Source organism: Littorina saxatilis, linkage group LG12, assembly GCF_037325665.1.
Source record: "Littorina saxatilis isolate snail1 linkage group LG12, US_GU_Lsax_2.0, whole genome shotgun sequence".
Classification (NCBI taxonomy): domain Eukaryota; kingdom Metazoa; phylum Mollusca; class Gastropoda; order Littorinimorpha; family Littorinidae; genus Littorina; species Littorina saxatilis.
This window is the reverse complement of record NC_090256.1, coordinates 9412332-9439883: the sequence shown is the minus strand read 5'-3', so window position 1 is coordinate 9439883 and position 27552 is coordinate 9412332. Positions and strand designations below refer to the sequence as shown.

General features: G+C 41.7%; 2 protein-coding genes across 2 annotated transcripts in view; one reads left to right on the top strand and one right to left on the bottom strand.

Annotated features, from left to right (window-relative positions):
* Positions 1-513: 513 nt before the first annotated feature.
* LOC138982524 (high mobility group nucleosome-binding domain-containing protein 5-like) lies at positions 514-1295 on the bottom strand. Its single transcript, XM_070355828.1, has 2 exons — positions 1238-1295; positions 514-1049 (listed from the first exon to the last, which is right to left on the bottom strand). Exons 1-2 carry the CDS (start codon positions 1293-1295, stop codon positions 514-516), a joined length of 594 nt encoding a protein of 197 aa, XP_070211929.1.
* Positions 1296-6942: 5647 nt separating this feature from the next.
* LOC138981205 (uncharacterized) overlaps positions 6943-27552 on the top strand; it is a 135155-nt gene continuing 114545 nt past the window's right edge. The window contains exon 1 of the mRNA XM_070354049.1: positions 6943-8429. Within this exon, the coding sequence (XP_070210150.1) occupies positions 7922-8429 (508 nt within the window). The 5' untranslated portion in view covers positions 6943-7921. The remainder of the gene's footprint in view (positions 8430-27552) is intronic.

Below are 27552 nucleotides of genomic sequence, written 5' to 3'. Positions count from 1 at the left end.
ACACACACACACACACACACACACACACACACACACACACACACACACACACACACACACACACACACACACACACATACACCACGACCCTCGTCTCGATTCCCCCTCTATGTTAAAACATTTAGTCAAAACTTGACTAAATGTAAAAACAGAGGTTAATACTTCATCGGGCAGAGATTTGTTGTGCTTTTTTTTTAGGGGGGAGGGGGGCTGTGTTTATCACTATTTTCTATGAATTTTTGCTGATTGTCATTTGTCACCAACATAACCTTTATGATGTGGTTATAGCTTTTATTTGTGATGCTCTCCGTCCGTTGTTTGGTTGTTGTTGTTTTTCACTGTTTTTTTCTTGGATGCCCTTTTTGAATTTGTAAGACAGCACTGCATGAACTCGTCTGGTCGGTTCCTGATTGGCCCATTCCATCCATTGCGGTTCAACCTGAGGTTTTCAATTTCTCAATCCTCCTCCTTACCTTCTTGCTTTTTGCTGCTCCTTATATATTTTCAGATATCTCAACCTTTCGCTATCTTTGCATTTATCTCCTCCTCGTCCTCCTCCTCCTCCTCCTCCTCCTCCTCCTCCTCCTCCCTATTCTCCTCATCGTCATCTTCCTCCTCATTGTCATCCTCCTCGTCATTCTCCTCCTCCTCCTCGTCATCCTCCTCGTCATCGTCATTCTCCTCCTCCCCCTCGTCATTCTCCTCCTCCTCCTCGTCATCCTCCTCGTCATCGTCATTCTCCTCTTCCTCCTCGTCATTCTCCTCGTCATCCTCCTCGTCATCGTCATTCTCCTCTTCCTCCTCGTCATTCTCCTCCTCCTCCTCGTCATTCTCCTCCTCCTCCTCCTCGTCATCCTCCTCGTCATCGTCATTCTCCTCTTCCTCCTCGTCATTCTCCTCCTCCTCCTCGTCATCCTCCTCGTCATTCTCCTCTTCCTCCTCGTCATTCTCCTCCTCCTCCTCGTCATCCTCCTCGTCATCGTCATTCTCCTCCTCCTCGTCATCCTCCTCGTCATCCTCCTCTTCCTCCTCGTCATTCTCCTCTCTTCCTCCTCGTCATCCTCCTCGCCATCGTCATTCTCCTCTTCCTCCTCATCATTCTCCTCCTCATTCTCCTCCTCATTCTCCTCCTCCTCCTCCTCCTCCTCCTCGCCATTCTCCTCCTCCTCCCCCTCATACTCCTTGGTGTGCCAAACTTAAGTTTTCCAATCTCTCAATCACTTTCTCCTCTTGCTACTCATCACCTCTTCTTTCCTTTCTTTCTCCTCCTTCTCCTCCTCCTCTTCCTCTTTCATTTCATGTCAAATTTCGTTTAACTTCAGATTACCCGATGCGGATGCCTGCGTGTTATAACGGCAATCAATCGCTCATCTTCTTCTTCTTCTTTCATTTTTTGTACACCTTTTTGTTTGAGCTAAATTTCGTATTCCTCTTCTGGCTACTCTCCGTTTTCCCCTGCGCCTGTTTATTTCCTCGTTATCTTCTCTTTCTTCTTTTGATTCCCGATCATCTTTGCATTCCTCGTGATCATTTTCTCATACAGTATCGTGTTCTTTTGAACATTTGCTATACTTTCTTCTTCTCCTTCTTTGTTGTCGTCGTCTTCGTCGTTGTTGTTGTCGGTGCTGATACTTCGATAGTTTTGTTGTTGTTGTTGTTGTTGTTGTTGTTGTTGTTGTTGTTGTTGTTGTTGTTGTTGTTGTTGTTGTTGTATGCGCAATGAACGACAACGAGCTGGAAAGGGTCAAAAATCGCAAAATCTCTGTTCTGTCGCAGATGCGCGACTTGTGCCCAGCCCCAATGGGCCAACAATGTGCAACCCAAACTGATACACATTTCAAGCGTAATACTAAACAGCAGCGTTCGTCCATTGAACACTCAACATACATTTCACCCTGTCTCTTGAATCCTAAAGGAACGATATACCCCTAATATACCCCTGATATACCCCTACCCCTGGGAGACATTTGACCACCCATGACCCCGGTCCATTTTGTCAGTCACGCGCGGGGAGCATGTGCCAATGTGCCACCGATCAGCGCGAGTGCCAGTGGAGACGACCGTGGTGCCAGCTCCATTCGGAGTGCCAGAAAGCTAAGCTGACCATTGGAAGAGGCCTTTTTATATTTAGTCAAGTTTTGACTAAATATTTTAACATCGAGGGGGAATCGAAACGAGGGTATGGTGTATGTGCGTGTGTCTGTGTGTGTGTCTGTGTGTGTGTCTGTGTGTGTGTGTAGAGCGATTCAGACTAAACTACTGGACCGATCTTTATGAAATTTGACATGAGAGTTCCTGGGTATGAAATCCCCGAACGTGTTTTTCAATTTTTTGATAAATGTCTTTGATGACGTCATATCCGGCTTTTCGTGAAAGTTGAGGCGGCACTGTCACGCCCTCATTTTTCAACCAAATTGGTTGAAATTTTGGTCAAGTAATCTTCGACGAAGCCCGGGGTTCGGTATTGCATTTCAGCTTGGTGGCTTAAAAATTAATTTATGACTTTGGTCATTAAAAATCGGAAAATTGTAAAAAAAAATAAAAATTTATAAAACGATCCAAATTTACGTTTATCTTATTCTCCATCATTTGCTGATTCCAAAAACATATAAATATGTTATATTCGGATTAAAAACAAGCTCTGAAAATTAAATATATAAAAATTATTATCAAAAATTTTTTTTCGAAATCAATTTAAAAACACTTTCATCTTATTCCTTGTCGGTTCCTGATTCCAAAAACATATAGATATGATATGTTTGGATTAAAAACACGCTCAGAAAGTTAAAACAAAGAGAGGTACAGAAAAGCGTGCTATCCTTCTTAGCGCAACTACTACCCCGCTCTTCTTGTCAATTTCACTGCCTTTGCCATGAGCGGTGGACTGACGATGCTACGAGTATACGGTCTTGCTGAAAAAGGGCAGCTACTTGACTAAATATTGTATTTTCGCCTTACGCGACTTGTTATATTTAGTCAAGTTTTGACTAAATATTTTAACATCGAGGGGGAATCGAAACGAGGATCGTGGTGTATGTGCGTGTGTGTGTGCGTGTGTGTGTGTGTCTGTGTGTGTGTGTGTGTGTGTGTGTAGAGCGATTCAGACTAAACTACTGGACCGATCTTTATGAAATTTGACATGAGAGTTCCTGGGTATGAAATCCCCGAACGTGTTTTTCATTTTTTTGATAAATGTCTTTGATGACGTCATATCCGGCTTTTCGTGAAAGTTGAGGCGGCACTGTCACGCCCTCATTTTTCAACCAAATTGGTTGAAATTTTGGTCAAGTACTCTTCGACGAAGATCGGGGTTCGGTATTGCATTTCAGCTTGGTGGCTTAAAAATTAATTAATGACTTTGGTCATTAAAAATCGGAAAATTGTAAAAAAAAATGAAAATTTATAAAACGATCCAAATTTACGTTTATCTTATTCTCCATCATTTGCTGATTCCAAAAACATATAAATATGTTATATTTGGATTAAAAACAAGCTCTGAAAATTAAATATATAAAAATTATTATCAAAATTAAATTGTCCAAATCAATTTAAAAACACTTTCATCTTATTCCTTGTCGGTTCCTGATTCCAAAAACATATAGATATGATATGTTTGGATTAAAAACACGCTCAGAAAGTTAAAACAAAGAGAGGTACAGAAAAGCGTGCTATCCTTCTCAGCGCAACGAATACCCCGCTCTTCTTGTCAATTCCACGTGCACTGCCTTTGCCACGGGCGGTGGAGTGACGATGCTACGAGTATACGGTCTTGCTGCGTTGCGTTGCGTTCAGTTTCATTCTGTGAGTTCGACAGCTACTTGACTAAATATTGTATTTTCGCCTTACGCGACTTGTCTTTACTTTGTTTTCACCTCCATTTTCATTAAAAAGTTGTTCGTTCCGTGTTGCGTCTGCTTTTTGTTGCCTTTTGTGTTGTTGTTTTTCCCTGATGAAGCTTTCATAAGCGAAAATTCGTATCGTCTTGTGCTGTTCTTGTATCGGTGAGTACAGAAATCCTTTTTATATTTAGTCAAGTTTTGACTAAATATTTTAACATCGAGGGGGAATCGAAACGAGGGTCGTGGTGTATGTGCGTGTGTCTGTGTGTGTGTCTGTGTGTGTGTCTGTGTGTGTGTGTAGAGCGATTCAGACTAAACTACTGGACCGATCTTTATGAAATTTGACATGAGAGTTCCTGGGTATGAAATCCCCGAACGTGTTTTTCATTTTTTTGATAAATGTCTTTGATGACGTCATATCCGGCTTTTCGTGAAAGTTGAGGCGGCACTGTCACGCCCTCATTTTTCAACCAAATTGGTTGAAAGTTTGGTCAAGTAATCTTCGACGAAGCCCGGGGTTCGGTATTGCATTTCAGCTTGGTGGCTTAAAAATTAATTAATGACTTTGGTCATTAAAAATCGGAAAATTGTAAAAAAAAATAAAAATTTATAAAACGATCCAAATTTACGTTTATCGTATTCTCCATCATTTGCTGATTCCAAAAACATATAAATATGTTATATTCGGATTAAAAACAAGCTCTGAAAATTAAATATATAAAAATTATTATCAAAATTTTTTTTTCGAAATCAATTCAAAAACACTTTCATCTTATTCCTTGTCGGTTCCTGATTCCAAAAATATATAGATATGATATGTTTGGATTAAAAACACGCTCAGAAAGTTAAAACGAAGAAAGGTACAGAAAAGCGTGCTATCCTTCTTAGCGCAACGAATACCCCGCTCTTCTTGTCAATTCCACGTGCACTGCCTTTGCCACGGGCGGTGGAGTGACGATGCTACGAGTATACGGTCTTGCTGCGTTGCGTTGCGTTCAGTTTCATTCTGTGAGTTCGACAGCTACTTGACTAAATATTGTATTTTCGCCTTACGCGACTTGTTTTACTTTCTTTCTTTTATTTTAATGTTTTTTAGTTTCTGGGCCAACGGCCGGTGACGTGCAGACAGAGAAAAGAGATGTCCCTTTTGTTTTGACTGACCACATTGTTTTGACTGACCACATTGTTTTGACTGACCACATTGTTTTGACTGACCACATTGTTTTGACTGACCACATTGTTTTGACTGACCACATTGTTTTGACTGCATGACCACATTGTTTTGACTGCATGACCACATTGTTTTGACTGACCACATTGTTTTGACTGACCACATTGTTTTGACTGACCACATTCATTTCAGTTCCAAGAGGAGAAAAGTCTTAGGAACATTTTTCCATAGCAGGATATCTGAGCATTTCGTTTTATGTTTCGTGAGTCTAATGAAACACAAACGCCTTTTTTTTCATTCTAAAATACATGTAATAACGATTTCTTGTCTTGGCTTAAGTTAAACGTCAGAGGGGAAGGGTGACAGGGGTGGGTGAGAGGTAGTATATGGGAATTTTCAGTAATGTTTTTTTTCTTCTGTTCAATGCATCCTACATGATTATGCAATTTCTCAATTTCGAGAAACTGAAGTTTTCGTTACTTGACTGTACTTCTCCATCATCCATCGCATCTCTATTCGTCCATTCGTCCATCTGTCAGACGAATATCTGCTTTGAACGCAAGTACCTTTTGTAAGCAAATGTGGTACACCAATGGCATACTGGCAAGTACGCTTTTGAGTCGTTTTAAGATTTGGAACACTTTTTCTTGTGTATTTGATCTCTCTCTCTCTCTCTCTCTCTCTCTCTCTCTCTCTCTCTCTCTCTCTCTCTCTCTCTCTCTCTCTCTCTCTCTCTGCTGTCTCTCTCTCTCTCTGTCTCTGTCTCTCTCTCAGCTGTCTGTCTCTCTCTGTCTCTCTGTCTCTCTGTCTCTCTCTCTCTATATATCTGTCTCTCAGCTCTCTCTCTCTCTATGCTGTCTCTCTCTGCTCTCTCTCTCTATCTCTCTCTCTCTCTGCTCTCTCTCTCTCTCTATCGCTCTCTCTCTCTCTGCTGTCTCTCTCCCTCTCTGTCTCTCTCGCTCAGCTGTCTCTCTCTCTCTCTGCTGTCTCTCTCTCCCTCTCTCTCTTTCTCTCTCTCTGTCTGTCTCTCTCTCTCTCTTTCTCTCTCTCTCTCTCTCTCTTTCTCTCTCTCTCTCTCTCTCTCTCTCTCTCTCTCTCTCTCTCTCTCTCTCTCTCTCTCTCTCTCTCTCTCTCGCTCGCTCTCTCTCGAACTATTTCTGAAACCCTCGAACTCCCAACCCCTGTGACAGTATCTGTCCCAATTGTCTCCAAATGTCCCGTGTGTTTTCGGAGTTTTTTCTTCTCCGTCGTTTTCTCTCCGCACACGCACACACAGTGACTCTTTTCTCTTCTTCTGCTCATCTCACTGCGTCCCATGTCGTTGAAGCCGTTGGGACGCGTTCAGTTTTCTCCCGGCATTCAGCTTTCTGATTCGGCCTCGTTGATCTTGCATAATCTCCACGCTGAAAAAAACCCTCCCTTCCATAGTACTGATGATCGAGCTTAGGTACTTAACATTCATGGGGTCACATTTGTTCAACCACATTTTTTTGTATTTAAACTTAAAAATGTGCTTCATTCTAAAATTCCTTCCCTTCTCATCCAAGGGATGTAACCACTCGGTGCACGTTTTCGAAGAAATCGAATTTTGGGGTAAAATCTATCAAATTTTACCACCGATTTACTTAACTTGCAAGAAATTGACATGCCTTTCTTCCTTAAATAAGTGTACTTCTTTAACTTGACCAGGAAACAATATTTCAGTCTCGAGTATACATCTAATCAGAAAGCTGAATGCCGGGAGAAAGCTGAACGCGTTACACCGTTTTTGGTTGTGAAGCGTTGCGTATTTCCACCAGCGAGCAACTGTTGATTCCACGCACGCCGTGTCCTCTCCCGCCCCTCTCGTCTATGTCGTTGGCGCTGGCGCTGGCGTGGATGCTTCCGCTGCTGTTGTTGCTGCAGCCACTGTCTTGGAGTGGACAAGTCTGGAGCCAGCTGGGAGATAGTTGCGCGACAGCTCTCGTCTGTAGTTTAGTGTAGACTTTAGCGCACCGTTGCATGTTGAGATGGACTGACACATGCGTGTTCCTTCTGCTTTGTCCTTTAAGCGAAACTCGCTTTTTGAAGCTGTTCGTGGTTGCTGTGGTAACATGTTGTGGTCATTTTTCTGTCTAGAAAGAACAAAGCAAAAAAGAAAAGAAGAATCGAAACCGAAAAAGGAAACTGGAATTTTGACCCCCAAAAAACTTGATGTTGATTTTGATTTAGATGTTTTTCCCTTTCTCCTTTTCCCTCGTCTCTGCGAGAAAAGAAGCATTAACAAATACCTTGCGTGACAGTTTTGCTTTGATCCACCACATTTAAAGAAAAGGCAACTGTTTATCGATTTTCTCCTCTTTTAGGGGAGAACAGCAGCTCTCTCTCGTCGGTGCTGGCGTAAAGCAGGACATACCTTTCCCTCACCAGCACTTTGCGTCAAAGGTGCGACAGGGACAGCATGTGAAAACTCAAATCAAATTATACAGTATTTCACTGAACAAGGGTGACATAATAGTGAATTTAGATATATTTTATTCAACAATAATTCAATTATTTGCTGTGTTGACAAAGACAAATTCTTTTTTTTCTTCTTCTGCGTGCTTGCTTTACAAACCCCTCAAATTTCGTTTTGTTGACGTTTACGTGCACTTCCGCTTTCTACCTTGCCAGCTAAGGCAACCACATTCCGTGTTTTTTGGAGTCGACAGTATTTGAAACCAGGACTGTTTTCGCCTTGCCAGCTAAGACAGCCACATTCCGTGTTTGGGAGTCGACAGTATTTGAAACCAGGACTGTTTTCGCCTTGCCAGCTAAGGCAGTCACATTCCGTGTTTGGGAGTCGACAGTATTTGAAACCAGGACTGTTTTCGCCTTGCCAGCTAAGGCAGCCACACTCCGTTTTCGGGAGAAGATATTACTAGCCAGGACAATGGAAAGCAGAGGTTCTATTAGGGTTATCCTGAGTTCTCTTTTGATACTCATCTTTGGTGTCTTGAATGCTGCTTGTGGTGTACATGCTGCCAAAAACACGTTATGCCAGACAGTGTCTCCGCTAACTCACAGCATACCCGTAGGGATGCTATCACCGCCATACCCCACTGGCGAGAGCACGCATGTCAGCGGCTATTCAAGGTTCATACCGAGTCCACAGTCACCTGAGGATGTCCACACGGAATCATTATCAGACCCCTTAAAAGGGCGTGGAGAAAAATACGCATCTTCTTCGTTGGAGAGTTCTAGCGCACCTGTTAGCAGGTACAATACTCACCTGTTAGGTAGCAAAGATTATGCCGCATATACTGGATTCCAGTCAAGCGCGAGCGACAGGAGGAGTGTTTTGCGTTTCTCCTCCTCCTCACCTGTACTCAACTGCTCTGTACCTGAGAGGCTGGTAGGGGTGCAGGTGCGACACCACCTCAATCGACGCATGGTCACAGGTAATTGTGTTGTTATTGTTGTTTTAAATCTTTTTCTTTTTGTTTTCGTATCCTCATCCTTGTCCTCCTCCCCTTCCTTCTTCTCCTCCAACTCTACTTCTTTCTCCCTCTCCTATTCCTCGTGCTCCTCTGTCTTCTTCTTCTTCTTCTTCTTCTTCTTCTTCTTCTTCTTCTTCTTCTTCTTCTTCTTCTTCTTCTTCTTCTTCTTCTTCTTCTTCTTCTTCTTCTTCTTCTTCTTCTTCCTCCTCTTCTTCCTCTTCTTCTTCTTCTTCTTCTTCTTCTTCTTCTTCTTCTTCTTTTTCTTCTTCTTCTTCTTCTTCTTCTTCTTCTTCTTCTTCTTCTTCTTCTTCTTCCTCCTCTTCTTCCTCTTCCTCTTCCTCTTCTTCTTCTTCTTCTTCTTCTTCTTCTTTTTCTTCTTCTTCTTCTTCTTCTTCTTCACCTTCTTCTTCTTCTTTTTCTTCTTCTTCTTCTTCTTCTTCTTCTTCTTCTTCTTCTTCTTCTTCTTCTTCTTCTTCTTCTTCTTCTTCTTCTTCTTCTTCTTTTTCTTCTTGTTTTTCTTCTTGTTCTTGTTCTTGTTCTTCTTCTTCTTCTTCCTCTTCCTCTTCTTCTTCTTCTTCTTCTTCTTCTTCTTCTTCTTCTTCTTCTTCTTCTTCTTCTTCTTCTTCTTCTTCTTCTTCTTCTTCTTCTTCTTCTTCTTCTTCTTCTTCTTCTTCTTCTTTATTATAGTATGGATCTTTCCTTCTTGGTCAGTGTCTACATTAGTGTAATGGTTACCTGAAAATTGGCCTTCCGATAGACTTGTGTGTGTGTAGGCTGACTTGATGTTGGTTTACATTTGTAGCTTGTTTCTTCATTGTTACGTCCTTATGCTGGAACACTTTGATTGTCACAGATAGACCGTTTTTAACGGGCATTGACAGATCTGGTTTGCAGTTGGTATTTGTAGACTTTTTTTTTAAGTGTGTAGCGTGAGCGTAGTTTATTTGTTAGGTTTGTAAGTTGGTTTATATGTTACCCGACGGATCAGATGTATGTCTCTATGTGGACTGTGAGTGGATTGTTTGTTTACTGTTTGCAACTCTGTTGTTACCTTGCTTTTGTGTTAAAAGTCTGCAGGTGTGAAACTTTCTGGTTTTTACATTTAGTCAAGTTTTGACTAAATGTTTTAACCTAGAGGGGGGAATCGAGACGAGGGTCGTGGTGTGTGTGTGTGTGTGTGTGTGTGTGTGTGTGTGTGTGTGTGTGTGTGTGTGTGTGTGTGTGTGTGTGTGTGTGTGTGTGTAGAGCGATTCAGAGTAAAATACTGGACCGATCTTTATACAATTTTTCATGAGAGTTCCTTGGTATTATATCCCCAGACATTTTTTTTCATTTTTTCGATAAATTTCTTTAATGACGTCATATCCGGCATTTTGTAAAAGTTGAGGCGGCACTGTCACACCCTCATTTTTCAATCAAATTGATCTGAAAATTGTAATTAAAATTATTTTTTTATAAAACGATCCAAAATTACGTTTATTGTATTTTTCATCATTTTCTGATTCCAAGAACATATAAATATGTTATATTCGGATTAAAAACAAGCTCTGAAAATTAAAAGTATAAAAATTATGATTAAAATAAAATTTCCGAAATCGATTTAAAAACAATTTCATCTTATTCCTTGTCCGTTCCTGATTCCAAAAACATATAGATATGATATGTTTGGATTAAAAACACGTTCAGAGAGTTAAAAAGAATAGAGATATAGAAAAGCATGCTATCCTCCTCAGCGCAACCGCTACCGTGCTTTTCTGGATTGTTAATTTCACTGCCTTTGCCACGAGCGGTGGACAGACGGTCTTGCGGAAAAAATGCAATGCGTTCAGTTTCATTCTGTGAGTTCGACTGAGCTTGACTAAATGTTGTATTTTCGCCTTACGCGACTTGTTTTTTTTTTATAGATATATGAATGCGTTTTTGTTTGTTTGTTTGTTTGTTTGTCTTTTCTTTTGTTTTTGCGAGGAATTGGGTTTTGGCGATTTCCTGTCTGGGCATAAATATTTGCGCTGGAAAAACTTCATCCATTTAACTCAGGGCTGTTTGCCTGTTGACTGACTTTGTTGTGTACATTGCCTTACTTCTTATATTTCCACGTTGTACGCGTTTTCTTTGAATGATCTCATTACGTTCACGAATTGTGTTTGTTGCCAATGATTGTTGGATAGAGAGCCATGCTTTAAAACAGTGTTGTTGATGTTCTTAATTCGGTCGCAATATCGCATTGAGTTCTTTTCACTGACTACTTGAAGCTTAATTTTCAAATTAATTAATAAGTCTCCTTGTCTCAACTGAACATGCTTTTTTTCTGGAATCCATTATTGTCTTTATAGTTACTGTTGCTGTAATGGGACGTGCTTTTGTGGAATCCATTACTGTCTTTATAGTTACTGTTGCTGTAATGGGACGTGCTTTTGTGGAATCCATTACTGTCTTTATAGTTACTGTTGCTGTAGTGGGACGTGCTTTTGTGGAATCCATTACTGTCTTTATAGTTACTGTTGCTGTAATGGGACGTGCTTTTGTGGAATCCATTACTGTCTTTATAGTTACTGTTGCTGTAATGGGACGTGCTTTTGTGGAATCCATTACTGTCTTTATAGCTACTGTTGCTGTAATGGGACGTGCTTTTGTGGAATCCATTACTGTCTTTATAGTTACTGTTGCTGTAATGGGACGTGCTTTTGTGGAATCCATTACTGTCTTTATAGTTACTGTTGCTGTAATGGGACGTGCTTTTGTGGAATCCATTACTGTCTTTATAGTTACTGTTGCTGTAATGGGACGTGCTTTTGTGGAACCCATTACTGTCTTTATAGTTACTGTTGCTGTAATGGGACGTGCTTTTGTGGAATCCATTACTGTCTTTATAGTTACTGTTGCTGTAATGGGACGTGCTTTTGTGGAACCCATTACTGTCTTTATAGTTACTGTTGCTGTAATGGGACGTGCTTTTGTGGAACCCATTACTGTCTTTATAGTTACTGTTGCTGTAATGGGACGTGCTTTTGTGGAACCCATTACTGTCTACTTGTCTAATGGACGTTTTCGGTTGTAAATGTAAAGCGAAATGTCAAGCTATGTAGTTATATAGTGCTTGGCAAACTTACTGTTTTCAGTGATAGTTCATCTATGAGGGAGTAAGGCCTAAAAAAAAATAGGTGTGGTTACGGTAACCCGACCCACCCTATTTTAGGGGCCGACCTTCTAACTTTTTATTACATTTGTCAACAACAACAAAAACAAAAAAAAAAGAGTGCAGAAAACGCAATGAAAGCGAAATCGCCTGAGTCGCACATTTATTTCCCTGTCAAGTAGGTTTAATTTGTACACATTAGAAAAAAAAAGTTAAAAAAAAAGAAAAAGGGATTGCCTTCCTTCCTACCCTATTTTTTTTGGCTATGTTACCGTAACCACACCTATTTTTTTGTTTTTGGCCTAAGCTTGTATTCATGGGTGCGAAGTGCGCTCGTGTGTCTTTCTGTGTGGTCTGTCCTCTCTAAACACGGGGATTCCAATACAGTAGACGAATTTTTACCGGCACGGTTGGCCTAGTGGTAAGGCGTCCGCCCCGTGATCGGGAGGTCGTGGGTTCGAACCCCGACCGGGTCATATCTAAGACTTTAAAATTGGCAATCTAGTGGCTGCTCCGCCTGGCGTCTGGCATTATGGGGTTAGTGCTAGGACTGGTTGGTCCGGTGTCAGAATAATGTGACTGGGTGAGACATGAAGCCTGTGCTGCGACTTCTGTCTTGTGTGTGGCGCACGTTATGTCAAAGCAGCACCGCCCTGATATGGCCCTTCGTGGTCGGCTGGGCGTTAAGCAAACAAACCAAACAAACAAACTGTCGGATTTGTATGGGTTGTGGAAGGGTCAATACTCTTGCTTTTATTGAGGCAAACTTTCCACATGTGCTCCTTGTCCATGTGTTTTAGACAACACCCTTCGCTAGTGAGTGGCTTATTATGTCACGTAGGAAAGTTTGCCTCAATAAAAACAAGAGTATTCACTCCCTCAGAACTCATACACATTTGACAGAGTTATTTCCGAACATCGTCTATCGCACTTTGTACATTCAAATAAGTCTTCATTGCATTTTCAGTATTCAAATGCATTCTTTTGGCGTCCCCGACCAGTCGTGTAACATTTGATGGGTTTTTAATGCTCTTCTTTTGCAATTTTGTGAATACAAAAACCTAAACATTTGTGGAACTATCGACAATTACATAGAACTGCATATAATTACCACAAAGCCAAACTCTTGGTTTTAGCTTTCGAACACATTTTCCCCTCAAGACTGCATAAATCAAAACGCTGGAAGAACTACAATAATATTCCCATAGTGAAAATAATCTAATGTAAATAATATCACATGCCCTTGGGGAATGCGTCCCGCTTACGTAAATGTCAGCCGAAGAAGGATAATGGTATAAATTTCCGCGCTGTATTTGCTTAGGGAAGAAACTGAATGCTACTCGTGGGAGAGAGCTTTCATTATTTCCGAGTTATAAAACAACCTTAAACATATCCAGTTTTAATATATTTCAGTTATTGTTTCGTGTCAACAAATACATGAGTGATAGCGATGTGGTTGTGTGTGGGTTTGTTGTGTGTGTGTGTGTGTGTGTGTGTGTGTGTGTGTGTGTGTGTGTGTGTGTGTGTGTGTGTGTGTGTGTGTGTGTGTGTGTGTCCTGAAAAAAACTGTCACTGAAAAAGAAAAAAATCTTTTTATTTCAAGAGTAAGTTTGCTACTAGCGCTAAATGTTTTTGCTAGTGCTCTGGGGCAAAAGCCTTTTAAATTCGGAATTCAATGCTTTTCCATCTTTACCCCCTGATCCCCAACCTGTTTTCCTTTTTCGGGCTTCAAAACTAATCACGAGTTAACTCAAGCGTGGATGCTCAATTGCGAGCGAAATGAAAATACCACGGGCGTGAATTTCATTGCCTGCCAATCATTCGTACTCTTCTGTTTCCGGCTGCGTCGTATTGCAAATAACAATCTCCCTCAGAAAAAAAGAATGACTCTCTTTGTCCTCATATGACTATCAATATGTGGGGTAACTCGCAGAAATTAACGCAAGTTTTGTCATTTCATGTCGATGACATGCCCAAAAGTTATTTCAAATCGCTGAACAGTCTGCTTTTAATTTCGGCAGAATTGTTGACAGTTTTGACGCAGAATGGCCGAACAATTCACAGAAAATCGCCGCCATTTTGTGACCGTTTTGTCCCTTTTTCCGACGAAAGTAGATTATTTTTATTATTCTCTTTATTTATTATTCTCTTTATTTATAGATAGATAGAATATCATCATAGATAGAATATCCTTGCAATATTTGAGGAAGAGACAAGATAGCATGGAGATATAGCCAGGAAAGATGTGTACGAATATTTTTGTACGAAAGAGAAGCCGCAGAATAGAGACGCTGATTGCTTCGTTTATTGTGTTGGAAATATCACAGCCTCAGCTGATTGCAATTTTACCTTTTCCAAAAAAAGTACATTGAAACTGATCACATGGAAACATTTGTATTCACTCAATCATTGTCACTCCCTCCCCTTATTGCATTTGTCTCTAAACAAAAACCAACACATCACCGTAGCTTGATTCTGTAGGAAAGAAATGTCGTTGAATATATATGGAGTGTCTGGTTTTATCAAGTAGGAACTAAACGACACATTCTTAGACTTGTACTGAACCCAATTCAGTTTTGAGCACTTTACCTTAACGTTTCATCTTTCCAATACAAACGTTGGTTGTTGTTTTTTCGTGGCTGTTCAACTTATTTGGTTATTCGGGAACGATTGAATGCTTATGTTTTTTTCAGTTTACCTTTACAATACAAAATCGAAGATACAAGGCATACACAGGTAGTGTACATCAGCAAAATACATACAGTCATATTAAACTTGATCACCTGACAATTATTTTCACTTGATCTTCCAAGTGTTTCCATCATTGGGAAAAAAAAAGTCGCAAATGAGTCCTGTCACATTAGAGTAACCGAGTTTCAATGCGAAGGACATGTCCAAGAATAGAGACAAGGAGTACCTGGTTTTATCATGTTGAAAATAACACAGTTGCACACTGGAGTTGAACTCCATCGAGTGTTGCACACTTTCAATTTAAAGCTTCACCTTTCTATAGGAGAAAACCGTAGATCCAACACGTTAACAGGCGAGTTTACGTCAGCTAATAAACTTTAGAAACCTTGAAACTGAATACCAATATGCTGTCCAGTGTTGTTTTTAAATTAATGTTGTTGATCAGTTTGTATAAATGATGCGTGTGTTGGTGTATATGGCTGGATTGAAATGTTTTTTAAACCGCAATGTCATCACAAATTCCCAACCTTGGGCAATTACAGATTCTGCACCACACGTGCTGGCGTTTCGATGCGAAAGAGATGGTGTAGCTATGTGAATTGTTTGCTTTATTTGCTTTATTTATTATGTAGGGATGTAATGAATCAAATAAAGAAAGATGCAAAACAAAGGTAGAATATAACAGTGGGAGAGTTTAGTACTTAAGATTGTTCATTTCTGTTGTGCTGAGTATCATCCTGGAACTCGTTTATGACTGAATACATGAATACATCTTGGTGCCCGGGGAGGTTCTGGGGATGTAAAGCAGGCAGCAAAGAAAAGTGCAACGCATAACAAGGGTGTGTGTGGGGTGCTGTGACACTGTCTTAGGCTGGCCACTTCGACCGAGTATTGTCGTAGGGCCATTTGTCTGTGTTAAAAGTTCCGGGTTCACGCACACCATAACATCGGTCAGAAGAAGTGGCAATGCACAGTAAGCAGAACGTAGCACCGCAAAGGTTTCTCGGGTAATGGGTGCACTGGGCATGTGGAACTGTGCAGAGAGAAGTTGAAGACGCTATATATATATACATATTTATTATGTAGGGATGTAATGAATCTCAAGTAAACCTATACCAGCCTTGTGGAATTTCCATTTAAAGTTTCATCTTTCCGAAGCAAAATTGTAGGTACAACACATAATATAACCGTAGTAATCGCTTCTTCGTTATATATTATCTTCTTCCTTGCTAATATTTTAGTTCTCCTCTTCTTAGCTATAAAATGTCCTAGACCTCGTCACGAACAGAATTCAGCAGACTGCAGGAGCGAGTATTTCCCTGGCACTTGATGCCTTCATCTGTAAACTGAATGCCAACTCATCTTTAGCTCCTTCCCATCTACAATACATTTTCCCTGCTGTACCGAGCGCACGTTAAAGGTCACATCAGTATCTGTTCCTTTTTCAAAAACAGCTAGATCATCTGGGTTTTTTGGGGGGTTAGATTAAAATTGTTCGTAGGACAAGCAAGCTTTCATGCAAAGAAATCATTTTACCTTCTGCATGACTCTTCAACACGAACAATACCATGTCCGTTCAATCGTCATTATGGACACATGGAGATGATATACATAAATAGTAGATTATAGCATCTTCCCACGCTTATTGGATCATGTCTAGCATAGTCTAGAGGGGGATAGTACGTATACATGGTACCTATCGGCACTGTTCACCGCCCCTAATGGTCGTGTCAAGACAGAGCCAAGAGGGATATGTAAAACACAAATAGCACTTGTTAGTACAGTCTAAGCGCCCCTTTGGCCGTACATGGTATGGTCGGATGAGGGTCCAGAGGGTGATGTAACACACTCATAGCACTTGTTAGTAGAGTCTAAGCGCCTCCTTGGCCGTACATGGTATGGTCGGATGAGGGTCCAGAGGGTGATGTAACACACTCATAGCACTTGTCAGTACAGTCTAAGCGCCCCTTTGGCCGTACATGGTATGGTCGGATGAGGGTCCAGAGGGTGATGTAACACACTCCTAGCACTTGTTAGTAGAGTCTAAGCGCCCCTTTGGCCGTGCATGGAATGGTCGGATGAGGGTCCAGAGGGTGATGTAACACACTATTAGCGCTTGTTAGCAGTGTTCAACGTCCCTTTGGTCCTGTATGGACATCTTGTGACGAGGTTAATAGGGAGGTATATATTACATAAGCAGCAAACGTCAGTCTATACTATTTTTTTTAATTTTTTTTAGACTATTTTAAAATCTTTTTTTTTTGGGGGGGGGGGGGGGGTTACAATATATACATTCCGCGTAATCGGCTGCCGAATTTGCGAAATAGGCCAGTTTTAGAGGCCTTTACGCGATTTTGGTAAAACGCTGCCTATTTCGCGTATTGGGCAGTGTTTTGCCGATTACGCGATATGGGTAAAATTGTTGCGTGCGTGTGTGTGTGTGTGTGTGTGTGTGTGTGTGAAACGTATTGACAAAGTTCTTGGTACATGCTGACCATGCAAAACAAAGGTAGAATATAACAGTAGGAGAGTTTAGTACTTAAGATTGTTCATTTCTGTTGTGCTGAGTATCATCCTGGAACTCGTTTATGACTGAATACATGAATACATGAATACATCTTGGTGCCCGGGGAGGTTCTGGGGATGTAAAGCAGGCAGCAAAGAAAAGTGCAACGCATAACAAGGGGGTGTATGGGGTGCTGTGACACTGTCTAAGGCTGGCCACTTCGACCGAGTATTGTCGTAGGGCCATTTGTCTGTGTTAAAAGTTCCGGGTTCACGCACACCATAACATCGATCAGAAGAAGTGGCAATGCAAAGTAAGCAGAACGTAGCACCGCAAAGGTTTCTCGGGTAATGGGTGCACTGGGCATGTGGAACTGTGCAGAGAGAAGTTGAAGACGCTATATATATAGCCAACTTGTATATTTATACCAATGTAGTATGTATATATACCAAGTTCACTTAGTGCCTTGAAGCTTTTCCTTTCTGGCCGCGTTGGCAGACTGTTGTCATCTGACAATTTATGATGTCTGAAAGGGTCCTGATGGACCTGCACAGCAATACAGAAGACTGTATGAAAATGCAGTTCACTAACAGCGTTTAGCGAATGTCTTGATATCCAAGGAAGTACTGGGGACACGAAGAGGTTGAGGACACAGAGCTGTACGTCCTGAAGGCAGAAGGTGCAATACATAGCTCATTCAAAACGCGCATCTTCTTCTTCTTCTTCTTCTTCTTCTTCTTCTTCTTCTTCTTCTTCAGCGTTCGACGGTTGTGTCCTTATAATCTTAGGCCTGCTGATTGTATGAACTCGCAGGTTCGGCGCAGGTCTTCCACAGTTCCCCAAAGTTTTGTGTGGGGGGTTGTCCTCTCTGGCCAGGTCAGGTCGCGCAGGGGGGGGGGGGGGGGCATGGAGAGGGCAGGCTTGTAGAATGTGCTGGGGGGGGGGGGGGGTTTGATCGCCTCGCCACAAGCGCATCGAATGTGTCCATTTCGGGCAGGTTTGGCGGAATATTTTCAGATCGGAATTGCTTGTATCTGATAGAATACTGGAAACATTTGTCTGGCACAGAAGGCAGATGGGTTAACAGAGAGAACATTCAGCGCTTTTAAATGTTTCTATTTATGACACGCTTGGCACAAGCTCGTGCTGTGGGAATTGGCCAAATACCTTTCTTTCTTTCTTTCTTTATTTGGTGTTTAACGTCGTTTTCAACCACGAAGGTTATATCGCGACGAGGGAAAGGGGGGAGATTGGATAGGGGAAAGGGGGGGGGGGAGATGGGATAGAGCCACTTGTTAAGTGTTTCTTGTTCACAAAAGCACTAAGGCCAAATACCAAACACTACCAGCCGGGGTCCTCTCTGTGCGCAGTGGTGACTTGTATTAATGAATTCATTTCGCACAAGCCGCACGTGGCTTTAACATAAATTAATTCATTAAAAACAAGAGTGTTCATTTGGAGTGTGTGACCAAGTGGAGGGATGGTCTTATTCCATGTAAAAGCCTGTCCAGGTCTGAGACGGTGAGCCACACTGTTTTGGTTTTTTTTTTTTTTTTTTTTTTTTTTTTTTTTTTTACCTCAGTTGCATGCAGGCTGCAGCAACCCTTCTTATTTTTTGCCCGGTTGTTTTGTTTGGTTTTTTTTTTTTTTTGGGGGGGGGGGGGGGGGGAGCATCCTTCTTCATGGGTCTTTTTTTTCTACTTCTTTCCGCTTATCCTTAATACCTAGCCTGGACATGTATTCATATGATGGACAATTTTATTTTTATTTTTTTATTTTTAAATTTTTTTTTCTCTTTTTTTTCTTCTTCATTACAGTTACTCTATCGTTACAGCTATTTCATTCACCTTTGCTATGTCTAGTATTTTGTGCGTTTGTTTGCGTGTATGTGCGTGTGTGTGTGTGTGTGCGTGTGTGTGTGTGTGTGTTGTTGTTGTTGTTGTTGTTCCCATAATTCTGTTAAATAATACCATTTTCAGAGGGACAATACATAACAAGTTAATTAATCCAACGCTCGATAGACAAAAGGCGAGAATTTACAAATTACCAATTCCATGTCCTGTCCAGGTCTGAGACGGTGAGCCACACTGTTTACACGGGGAGGAATTTACCTTTACATACAAAACACTTTCCCCCTGATCCATATCGGACATCAGTTGTAATACGCTGCAATGCCTCTCGCCCAAGGCTTGCTAATAAAAATGTACACAACCGCAGATCCATAAACAGCAACACTCTGTCTTCGTTTGGACATTATTTTATTGATTTGAAATTAGCGAGATAATTGAAGAGATCTGAAGGTTAAGCTAAGTGACCCATGGCGCGTGCATCTGCATCGCTTTTGTGAACCAATGAGAACAACGTGTGCTCAAACGGTTAGCACGTGTATGCTGCTCTAGCTTTCTTTCGCTCTCCTTTTTACATTTAGTCAAGTTTTAGTGTGTGTGTGTGTGTGTGTGTGTGTGTGTGTGTGTGTGTGTGTGTGTGTGTGTGTGTGTGTGTGTGTGTGTGTGTATGTGTGTGTGTGTGTGTGTGTGTGTAGAGCGATTCAGAGAAAACTACTGGACCGATCTTCATGAAGCTTGACATGAGAGATCCTGAGTAGCACAAAAGACCAAGCCACCTACCTGTCTCAGGAGACTGAGGATGCCTTCCAGAATCAGAAGATGGTCTTTGCAGCCTGGATAGACCTACAGAAGGCGTTTGATAGAGTGTGGACAGATGGCCTTCTGGTGAAGGCACAGAGATGTGGAGTCAGTGGAAAGATGCTGTCTTGGATACGATCCTTCCTGCACAACCGCAGATCGAAGGTCACAGTCAGCAGCCGATTGAGCAGGAGAGTTCTGATACAACACGGTGTCCCACAAGGCGGAGTGATCTCGCCAACTCTCTTTTTGATCTTCATCAACGATCTGCTGCCTGAACTGCCAAAGGGATTTAAAGCTGCTTTGTATGCTGACGATCTGGTAATGTGGTGCACCGAAGAACATTCAACCACAGCAACATACCGCCTGCAGCTGACAGCTGACAAACTTGCAGCCTGGGCAGACGACTGGTGTGTCAAGATCAATCTAGAGAAATCCACGACCACACTCTTCACCTTGTCCCCAAAACAAAAGCCAGGAGACATCAAAATTGGCAACATACCACTCAGGAATCATGACGAACCAACGTACCTCGGTGTCACATTCGACAAACGACTGACCTGGAAACCACAGATCCAGAAAGCAGAAAACAAAGCCCGACGCAAATTGGCAATCATGAGAAAGCTGGCTGGAACAAACTGGGGTGCCAGTGAGAAGACCCTGAAGACACTGTATGAAGGCACGGTGAGACCCCAACTTGAATACGGAGCCCCAGCCTGGTCAAGCGCTTGCAAATCCAACCAACAAGCCCTGGACAAAGTCCAGAATCAAGCACTCCGTATCCTGACAGGAGCAATGAGGTCAACTCCAATCAAGACCATGGAGTCCCTGACAGGAGTCCAACCGTTGATCACTCGAAGAAACACAAAGACACTCATCCAAGCAGAGAAATACAAAAGCCTACCAAAGCACCTAATGAACAGCAGAATGGAAAAACCTACCAGTAACAGGCTGAAACGCTCAAGCTTTGTGCACCAAAGCAGAAGCCTCAAGCGACAGTACCTACCCCACCTGCCGGAAAGCACTCTGCCGCTCGATGCCACAGGAACATGCCCAACACCTTGGGAAGCCAACCAGAGGGTCCTCGAGATCAACACAACTGTGAAAGGCGTGACATCACGGGACATGAGTGACACCAGTAAGAAGGCGCTTACCCTGGCCATGATTGCAGACCACTACCCTGAAGAAGCGTGGATCCACGCCTACACTGATGGGTCAGCCACTGACGCTGTGAGAGATGGAGGAGCCGGCGTTCTAGTTCGGTACCCAGAGGGAGAGGCACAAACAGCGAGCATTCCCACAGGTTTGCACTGCACCAACTATAGTGCAGAAGTACAGGCCTTGAAGACAGCAGCCACAATAGTTGACGGATCAGACCATGAATGTCCTCAGGTCGTCTTTCTGACAGACGCAATGTCAGCACTCCAAGCTCTGTCTGCCAACAAAGAAACTGAGCTCAACAACGCCCCACAACAGGTTGCTCAGAACCGAAGGGTCGTGCTTCAGTGGGTGCCAGCTCATTGTGACATAGCAGGAAACGAGGCTGCAGACAAACTTGCCAAGGACGGTGCCTCAAAGGAACAGTTCACGTCCCAGCTGCAGTACAAGGAAAAAAAAGACAATCATCAAAAACAAGAGGAAAACCAGAGCGGAGAAAGATGACTACCGGTATACCACCTGCTCCAACGTGAAGGACAAGTCGTCCTACTCAGACTCCGCACTGTACATAACAGACTAAACCATCATATGGCCACAAAGCTGAAGCTAGTTCCCTCCCCCCCCTATGTCCGTGTGGCAAGAATCAGACAGCAGAGCACATCCTGCAGGCTTGTCAATACCACAGTGCTCCGAGGGACACCACCTGGCCAGAGGAGACAGCGCTACAAAAGAAGCTTTACGGCCCCAAAGGACTTGGAGAGGACAGCACGTTTCGCCCTGCAGTCCGGACTGACGATCTAACAGCGAACGACAAGAAGAAGAAGATCCTGAGTATGGTATCTCCAGACGTTTTTTTTCTCCATTTTTTTGATAAATGTCTTTGATGACGTCATACCCGGCTTTTCGTGAAAGTTGAGGCAGTACTGTCACGCTCTCATTTTTCAACCAAATTGGTTGAAATTTTGGTCAAGTAATCTTCGGCGAAGCCCGGACTTTGGTATTGCATTTCAGCTTGAAGGCTTAAAAATTAATTAATGAGTTTGCTCATTAAAGTTGTCCTTAAAATCGATTTTTCGCAAACAGATTTAAAATTGATTGCATCGTATTCTTCATCACATTCTGAATCTAAAAATATACACATATGTCATGTTTACTCTTAAAATGTGATCACAATTAACGAAAATAGATTATTTAATCTAACAATTAAAATTTAAGAAATCGATCCAAAAATGATTTCATCTATTCTTTATCATTTCCTGATTCCAAAAACATATAGATATGATAGGTTGTACTCAAAACAAGCTCAGAAAGTTAACAAGAATACAGAAAAGCGCGCTTTCCTGCTTAGCACAATACGCTACCGCGCTAATCTGGCGTGTCAATATCACTACGTTTTGCACGTGGGAGGTGAGCGATTTCCTTCACGCGGGGATTGACGAAGCTGTACTGTCTTGGTGAAAAAATACAGTGCGTTCAGTTTCATCCCGTGAGTTCGACAGCTTGACTAAATGTAGTAATTTCGCCTTACGCGACTTGTTTCTTTTCTTTTCCGAGTAGGGCTTATATAATTTATGCGTAGTTCTTTCAAGACGCGATGAGCTCACATCATACATCGACGGCGACCAGTTCTTATTCAAATGCAAAGCGGATGACGCAGACGAGAAATGTAGGAGAATGAAGTTGGAAACCAGAAACCGTAAGCACTTTTTGCTGTTCTTTCTCTCCGGTGCTCATCTTTTTCAGCCCCTCTTCCCCCCAAAAGACACGAGTGTACGGGGGTGTTTCAGCCCACCAACGCAAAAGAAGAAGAAGAAGAAGAAGAAGAAGAAGAAGAAGAAGAAGAAGAAGAAGAAGAAGAAGAAGAAGAAGAAGAAGAAGAAGAAGAAGAAGAAGAAGAAGAAGAAGGTACGCAATCAATTGAACAAGTTCAACAGCATCGCGTTTTATGGGTAATTATTGATTGTGAATTCAAGTGGCAGGCACAATTACACATATTTGCAAGAAAGCGGCCAAGAACGTTTTCCTCCTATCCAAGTTAAAGCAATTTACGGACAGAAAGACTCTGGAAATGTTCCACCATGCTCATGTAATGCCTCACATCAATTATTTTTCGACGCTCTGGGATGGCAGCAGTGAAGTCCACTTGAAAAAGTTAGACTCTCTCTATCGTCGCTCGGCTAAACTCATCGTAAAGGATAATGCCCCAACAGATATGAAATTAAAAATGCTTAACTTTCTTCCACTGGAAAAGCATCTCAAGTTAAACAAAGCCATTTTCATGCACAAATTGTGTTACGGTAAAGTGCCGATTTACATTACATCTTTATTTAATAAAGCTACCGACAGATATGGGTCGGTCAACTTGATCCCACCGATTCCACGAATTGACCTTTATAAGACCAGTCTTGCTTTTTCGGGTACATCAGTTTGGAATTCACTTCCATCATCCCTTAAGCACTTAAAGTCATTAAAAAGTTTTTAAAAATGTGTCAAAAAACACTTAACGTCCGAGTAGTTTAACGAGTTTTGATTTACCACACTTAGTATTACGCCAAAGATATGCTGTGCATTGTAAAACTATATTCTGAACATATTTTTGTTGTACTATTGCTACATGTTCGATTGCTCCCAGCTTGTACTTATAATTACTTGCATAGTATGCATTTGATTTTATGAATAACCACATATGTATGCTCTTCATGCCTCATCTTTATCATCATCATCATCATCATCATCATCATCATCATCATCATCATCATCATCATCATCATCATCGTCATCTTTATCATCACGTGCTGAAGTTTTCTGACTTTTTAACTTTTTAATTTTTAATTTTTCAGTTTTATCATTGTGTGTCTGTGCGTCCCAAGGGCAGGTTGTAAGAAAAGGCGTAGCCTTAAATCTTAATCCTTGTTAAATAAAGTTCAATTCAATTCAATTCAATTCAATTCTCTCTCTCTCTTTCATCTTTCAAAAAAGGAATGCAAAATCCCTAGCAGACAATAGTTTAAAGGGGTTTCATACTTGTAACTGCATCGTCACGGTTTTATCCTCTGTGAAATGTTCACAACTTTTTTGAGTGCTCACACGCGCATTTTGTGTCCATGTGAGAATATTGAACTAGCGCTTAGAGAGAGAAGTGCCGCGCTTCTGGCGCTTTTGGCAGAATACTTTCTCTTGGGATTCTTTGGGTCTAAAAGAGTGTCGGTGACATGTACATCTGTATATGGAATTAGATCTCTCAGTTGCTAAATAAAGATCGCTGAATAGGTTATGTTTACACCAATCGGTCTACTGCATCGGTGCATCATGTAGCAGTTGGTATAGGGAAATATTTAGTCGATAGGATGCTTGCTTCTGGAGGATCTTTCATTATTTTACAGCCACGTATTTCCGCCACATGTACTGAATATTGAGAGTTGAACGGATTTCGATAAAGAGAGAAGACATGATACGCCATTTTTAAACCTGTTGAATTTGTGTAGTTTGTACAACATTACAGAAACCAAGGTTGAGCAGACAAACAGCTGTCTGCTAGATTCTACCTGGTTACTTCCGTAATTGAGCCTGAAACTGACTTCGCGAAGACTGTTGATCAACAATTCAGCTCCAAAGCTTCGTACAGCGATCTTCATGAAGGAGACTTTGCCCAATTCATGTGCAGGCGTAACACTGTCTACCCCACGTATGTTGACCAAGTTTTGTTTTTTTTAGCCGAGACTAGCTATGCTGCAGCAGGTCCCTCAGAATTGAAGTAACTGTGTAGTAACTGTGTACCAACTCACTGGAATGCAGGCGTTAGATGGACGTTACAGGAAGCGACTAAAGCTAACAGCCTGATCGGATATATATCCGCACCTGGTCAGATAGAGCCATATGAGTGGGTACGTATATATATATCCGTTTCTGGTCAGATAGAGCCATATGAGTGGGTACGGATATATCCGTACCTGGTCAGATAGAGCCATATGAGTGGGTACGTATATATATCCGTTCCTGGTCAGATAGAGCCATATGAGTGGGTACGGATATATCCGTTCCTGGTCAGATAGAGCCATATGAGTGGGTACGGATATATGTGTACCCGGTCAGATAGAGCCATATGAGTGGGTACGTATATATATCCGTTCCTGGTCAGATAGAGCCATATGAGTGGGTACGGATATATCCGTTCCTGGTCAGATAGAGCCATATGAGTGGGTACGGATATATCCGTACCTGGTCAGATAGAGCCATATGAGTGGGTACGGATATATCCGTACCTGGGAGACAATGAGTTAACGTGCATGTAGATGTGAGTTATTTTGGATTTACGACACACTTCACTAAAACCTTCTCTTGCGAACAGAGATAGCTAGCTGTGTAGAAAAATATATATAGAGCCCAATACTTGCAATTCGCAAGCGCTTTGCATGATCTCAGCGTTCCATCTCCTTCAGTACTCCATTTTACATCAATTATCCCAAGGCACATTAAATCAGGACCTATAAATAATTTACTGAAGTGGAAGAGACCAGGATTGTGTAAAACACAGCATGTATGCCGTTTAAGTTATTTTCAAGTGCCATATCTCAAATATCAAAGTTAATTTGACAAAGTATTAGAATCCTCTTGTATTGACAGTTTCGTGTTCCGTTCTGTACGAAATAAATGGGACACTATTTTGTGCATATGTAATATGTTCGCATATTCGATTTCTTGAACTGGTTTTTTTTTTATTTGTTTCTCATAACATTGCTGAGAGATTAGCTTTTTTTTAATGGATGATCAACCTCGAGTGATTTATTCAAGACTGGTGGAAGTCCAAAGGGAACAACAGTTGTGAAACAGGTCTTGTTCTCCTGGTACTTTTGACAGAACCTTTTCTAGGGGTTTTGTTTTATCATGTCTAAAATAGCTAGAGAGCACGTGCACATCTCATTGTTGGATGGAATAGGTATATACAATTCGACTTTAGACATTGTTGACAAAAGCCTCTGATTGAAGAAACGCGGGGTCAAAGTTGGACCAAAATGTATACAAACTTTACTGAGCTCAATGACTTCCACTTTAAGCTAAATTTCTTAACGTTCAAGTCAGTATCAAAGGTAGCATATTGTAAAACAGATGAAAATGATAGAAAAAAAGTCTTGGGATGCACATAACAATCATCTTGACCACAGTGACTGTTTTCGTAGAAATGGCCACACATGATGCCATGGAGAGGCTCATCCCGTATGTAAAAGTGACTTGTTATGCGCCATTGCCTTCTGTGTTGGCATGGACATCTATTCCCAGAAGTGTAAGCAAAGTTGGGGTTATTTTTCGGTTTGTGGCAGTCTTCTTTCTCCTGGGGAATCTATGGAGGCATCACTGAGGTCAGCAAAGGATGGTAGAGACTAGATGCTGCCTCCTTTATGTACTCGGTCAATGGTCGGTTCTGGTGAAATTATGCCCCCTCTTTCTTTTAGCTGGTAACTGGCGCCACCTCGCGGCAAGATCATACGAGAAAGGAAAAAAAACTTGCATTGGTCCCAAATAGCATATCGGTTTGGTAACAGTTCGTGTGTAAGTCGTGCATTTTATACGGTAAACAGACAATTGTCGGTTCTGGTGAGGTTATGCCCCTTCTTTCTTTCGGCTGGTAACTGGCGCCACCTCGCGGCAAGATCACAGGAGTTGTCTCGCGTTATCACCCCAGAAGCGCACATTTGTGCATCTGCTGTTGTTGAACTGTTTTCAGTCAACCGGCTACAACTATTGCAGAAATGTGAGAAGAAAGAAGTGAAGGCGTTTTTACATGAAAAATAAGCGTATGCATCTGATGTCGCTGAACTATTAACAATGAATCAGCTATAACCCCAATAACCCCTGCAAAAAGCCGCAAAGAAACAAAAGAAAATGCCTTGTCTCACATTATCTTAGCCATGCAAAATTGGCTTGTAAGTATTGACGTCAATTATGAACGGTTAAGATGGGTAAAAATCTGAAAAAATATACAAGAATCTGGGGAACATAAAGATCATTACAAGTAGATGGGAAATTTTTGTTTAATGTTGTGTTATTTGTTTGCTCCTTTGCATGTGTCCTGCTCACTTTTCACCAGCAGTCGATTATTATAGAATAATAATAATAATGATAATACGAATATTTATAACGCGCACATATCTCACCAACAGGCGACTCAAGGCGCACATACACTCGTTCACACACACGGAGACTTAAAGTCACTAGCACACACACACCATCAAACATTAAAATATGTACAGTTATTCAGGGTGGGATGGGGTGGGCAGTGTAGAATGCATGGATTATTTGGAAAAAAGGAATGTCTTGAGTGAGTCTAGAAGATCAAATACCACATTTAATTTTTCTACCTATTACATTTTTTTTCAACATGAGCGAAAATACCTTTGTGGAATGTGTTGACCAACAACTCGTTCTGTACACGGATCTCAACTTGGCATAGCAAAACCAATGGGATTGCGGATGGAAATATAATGGTATTTAGAAAATGTTGTTGAAAAGTGAACGTTTGCCAGGGTTAGGTTGGTTGGATAGAGTCTGAGAAGAGAGAGACAGAAAGAGAGACAGACAAATAGACAGACGGAGAGTCCAGATTTACAAACTTTTAACATGAATGAAAATAAGAAATATTGATATTTCCTTACCATGCCTACAACTACGCGTATGATTCATTGTCAGCTGTTACTGTGCGTGTCGACGGACGCAGTGGCGTGGTGGTAAGACGTCGGCCTCCTAATCGGGAGGTCGTGAGTTCAAATCCCGGTCGCTGCCGCCTGGTGGGTTAAGAGTGGAGATTTTTCCGATCTCCCAGGTCAACTTATTTGCAGACCTGCTAGTGACTTAACCCCCTTCGTGTGTACACGCAAGCGCTAGCACACGACCAAGTGCGCACGGAAAAGATCCTGTAATCCATGTCAGAGTTCGGTGGGTTATAGAAACACG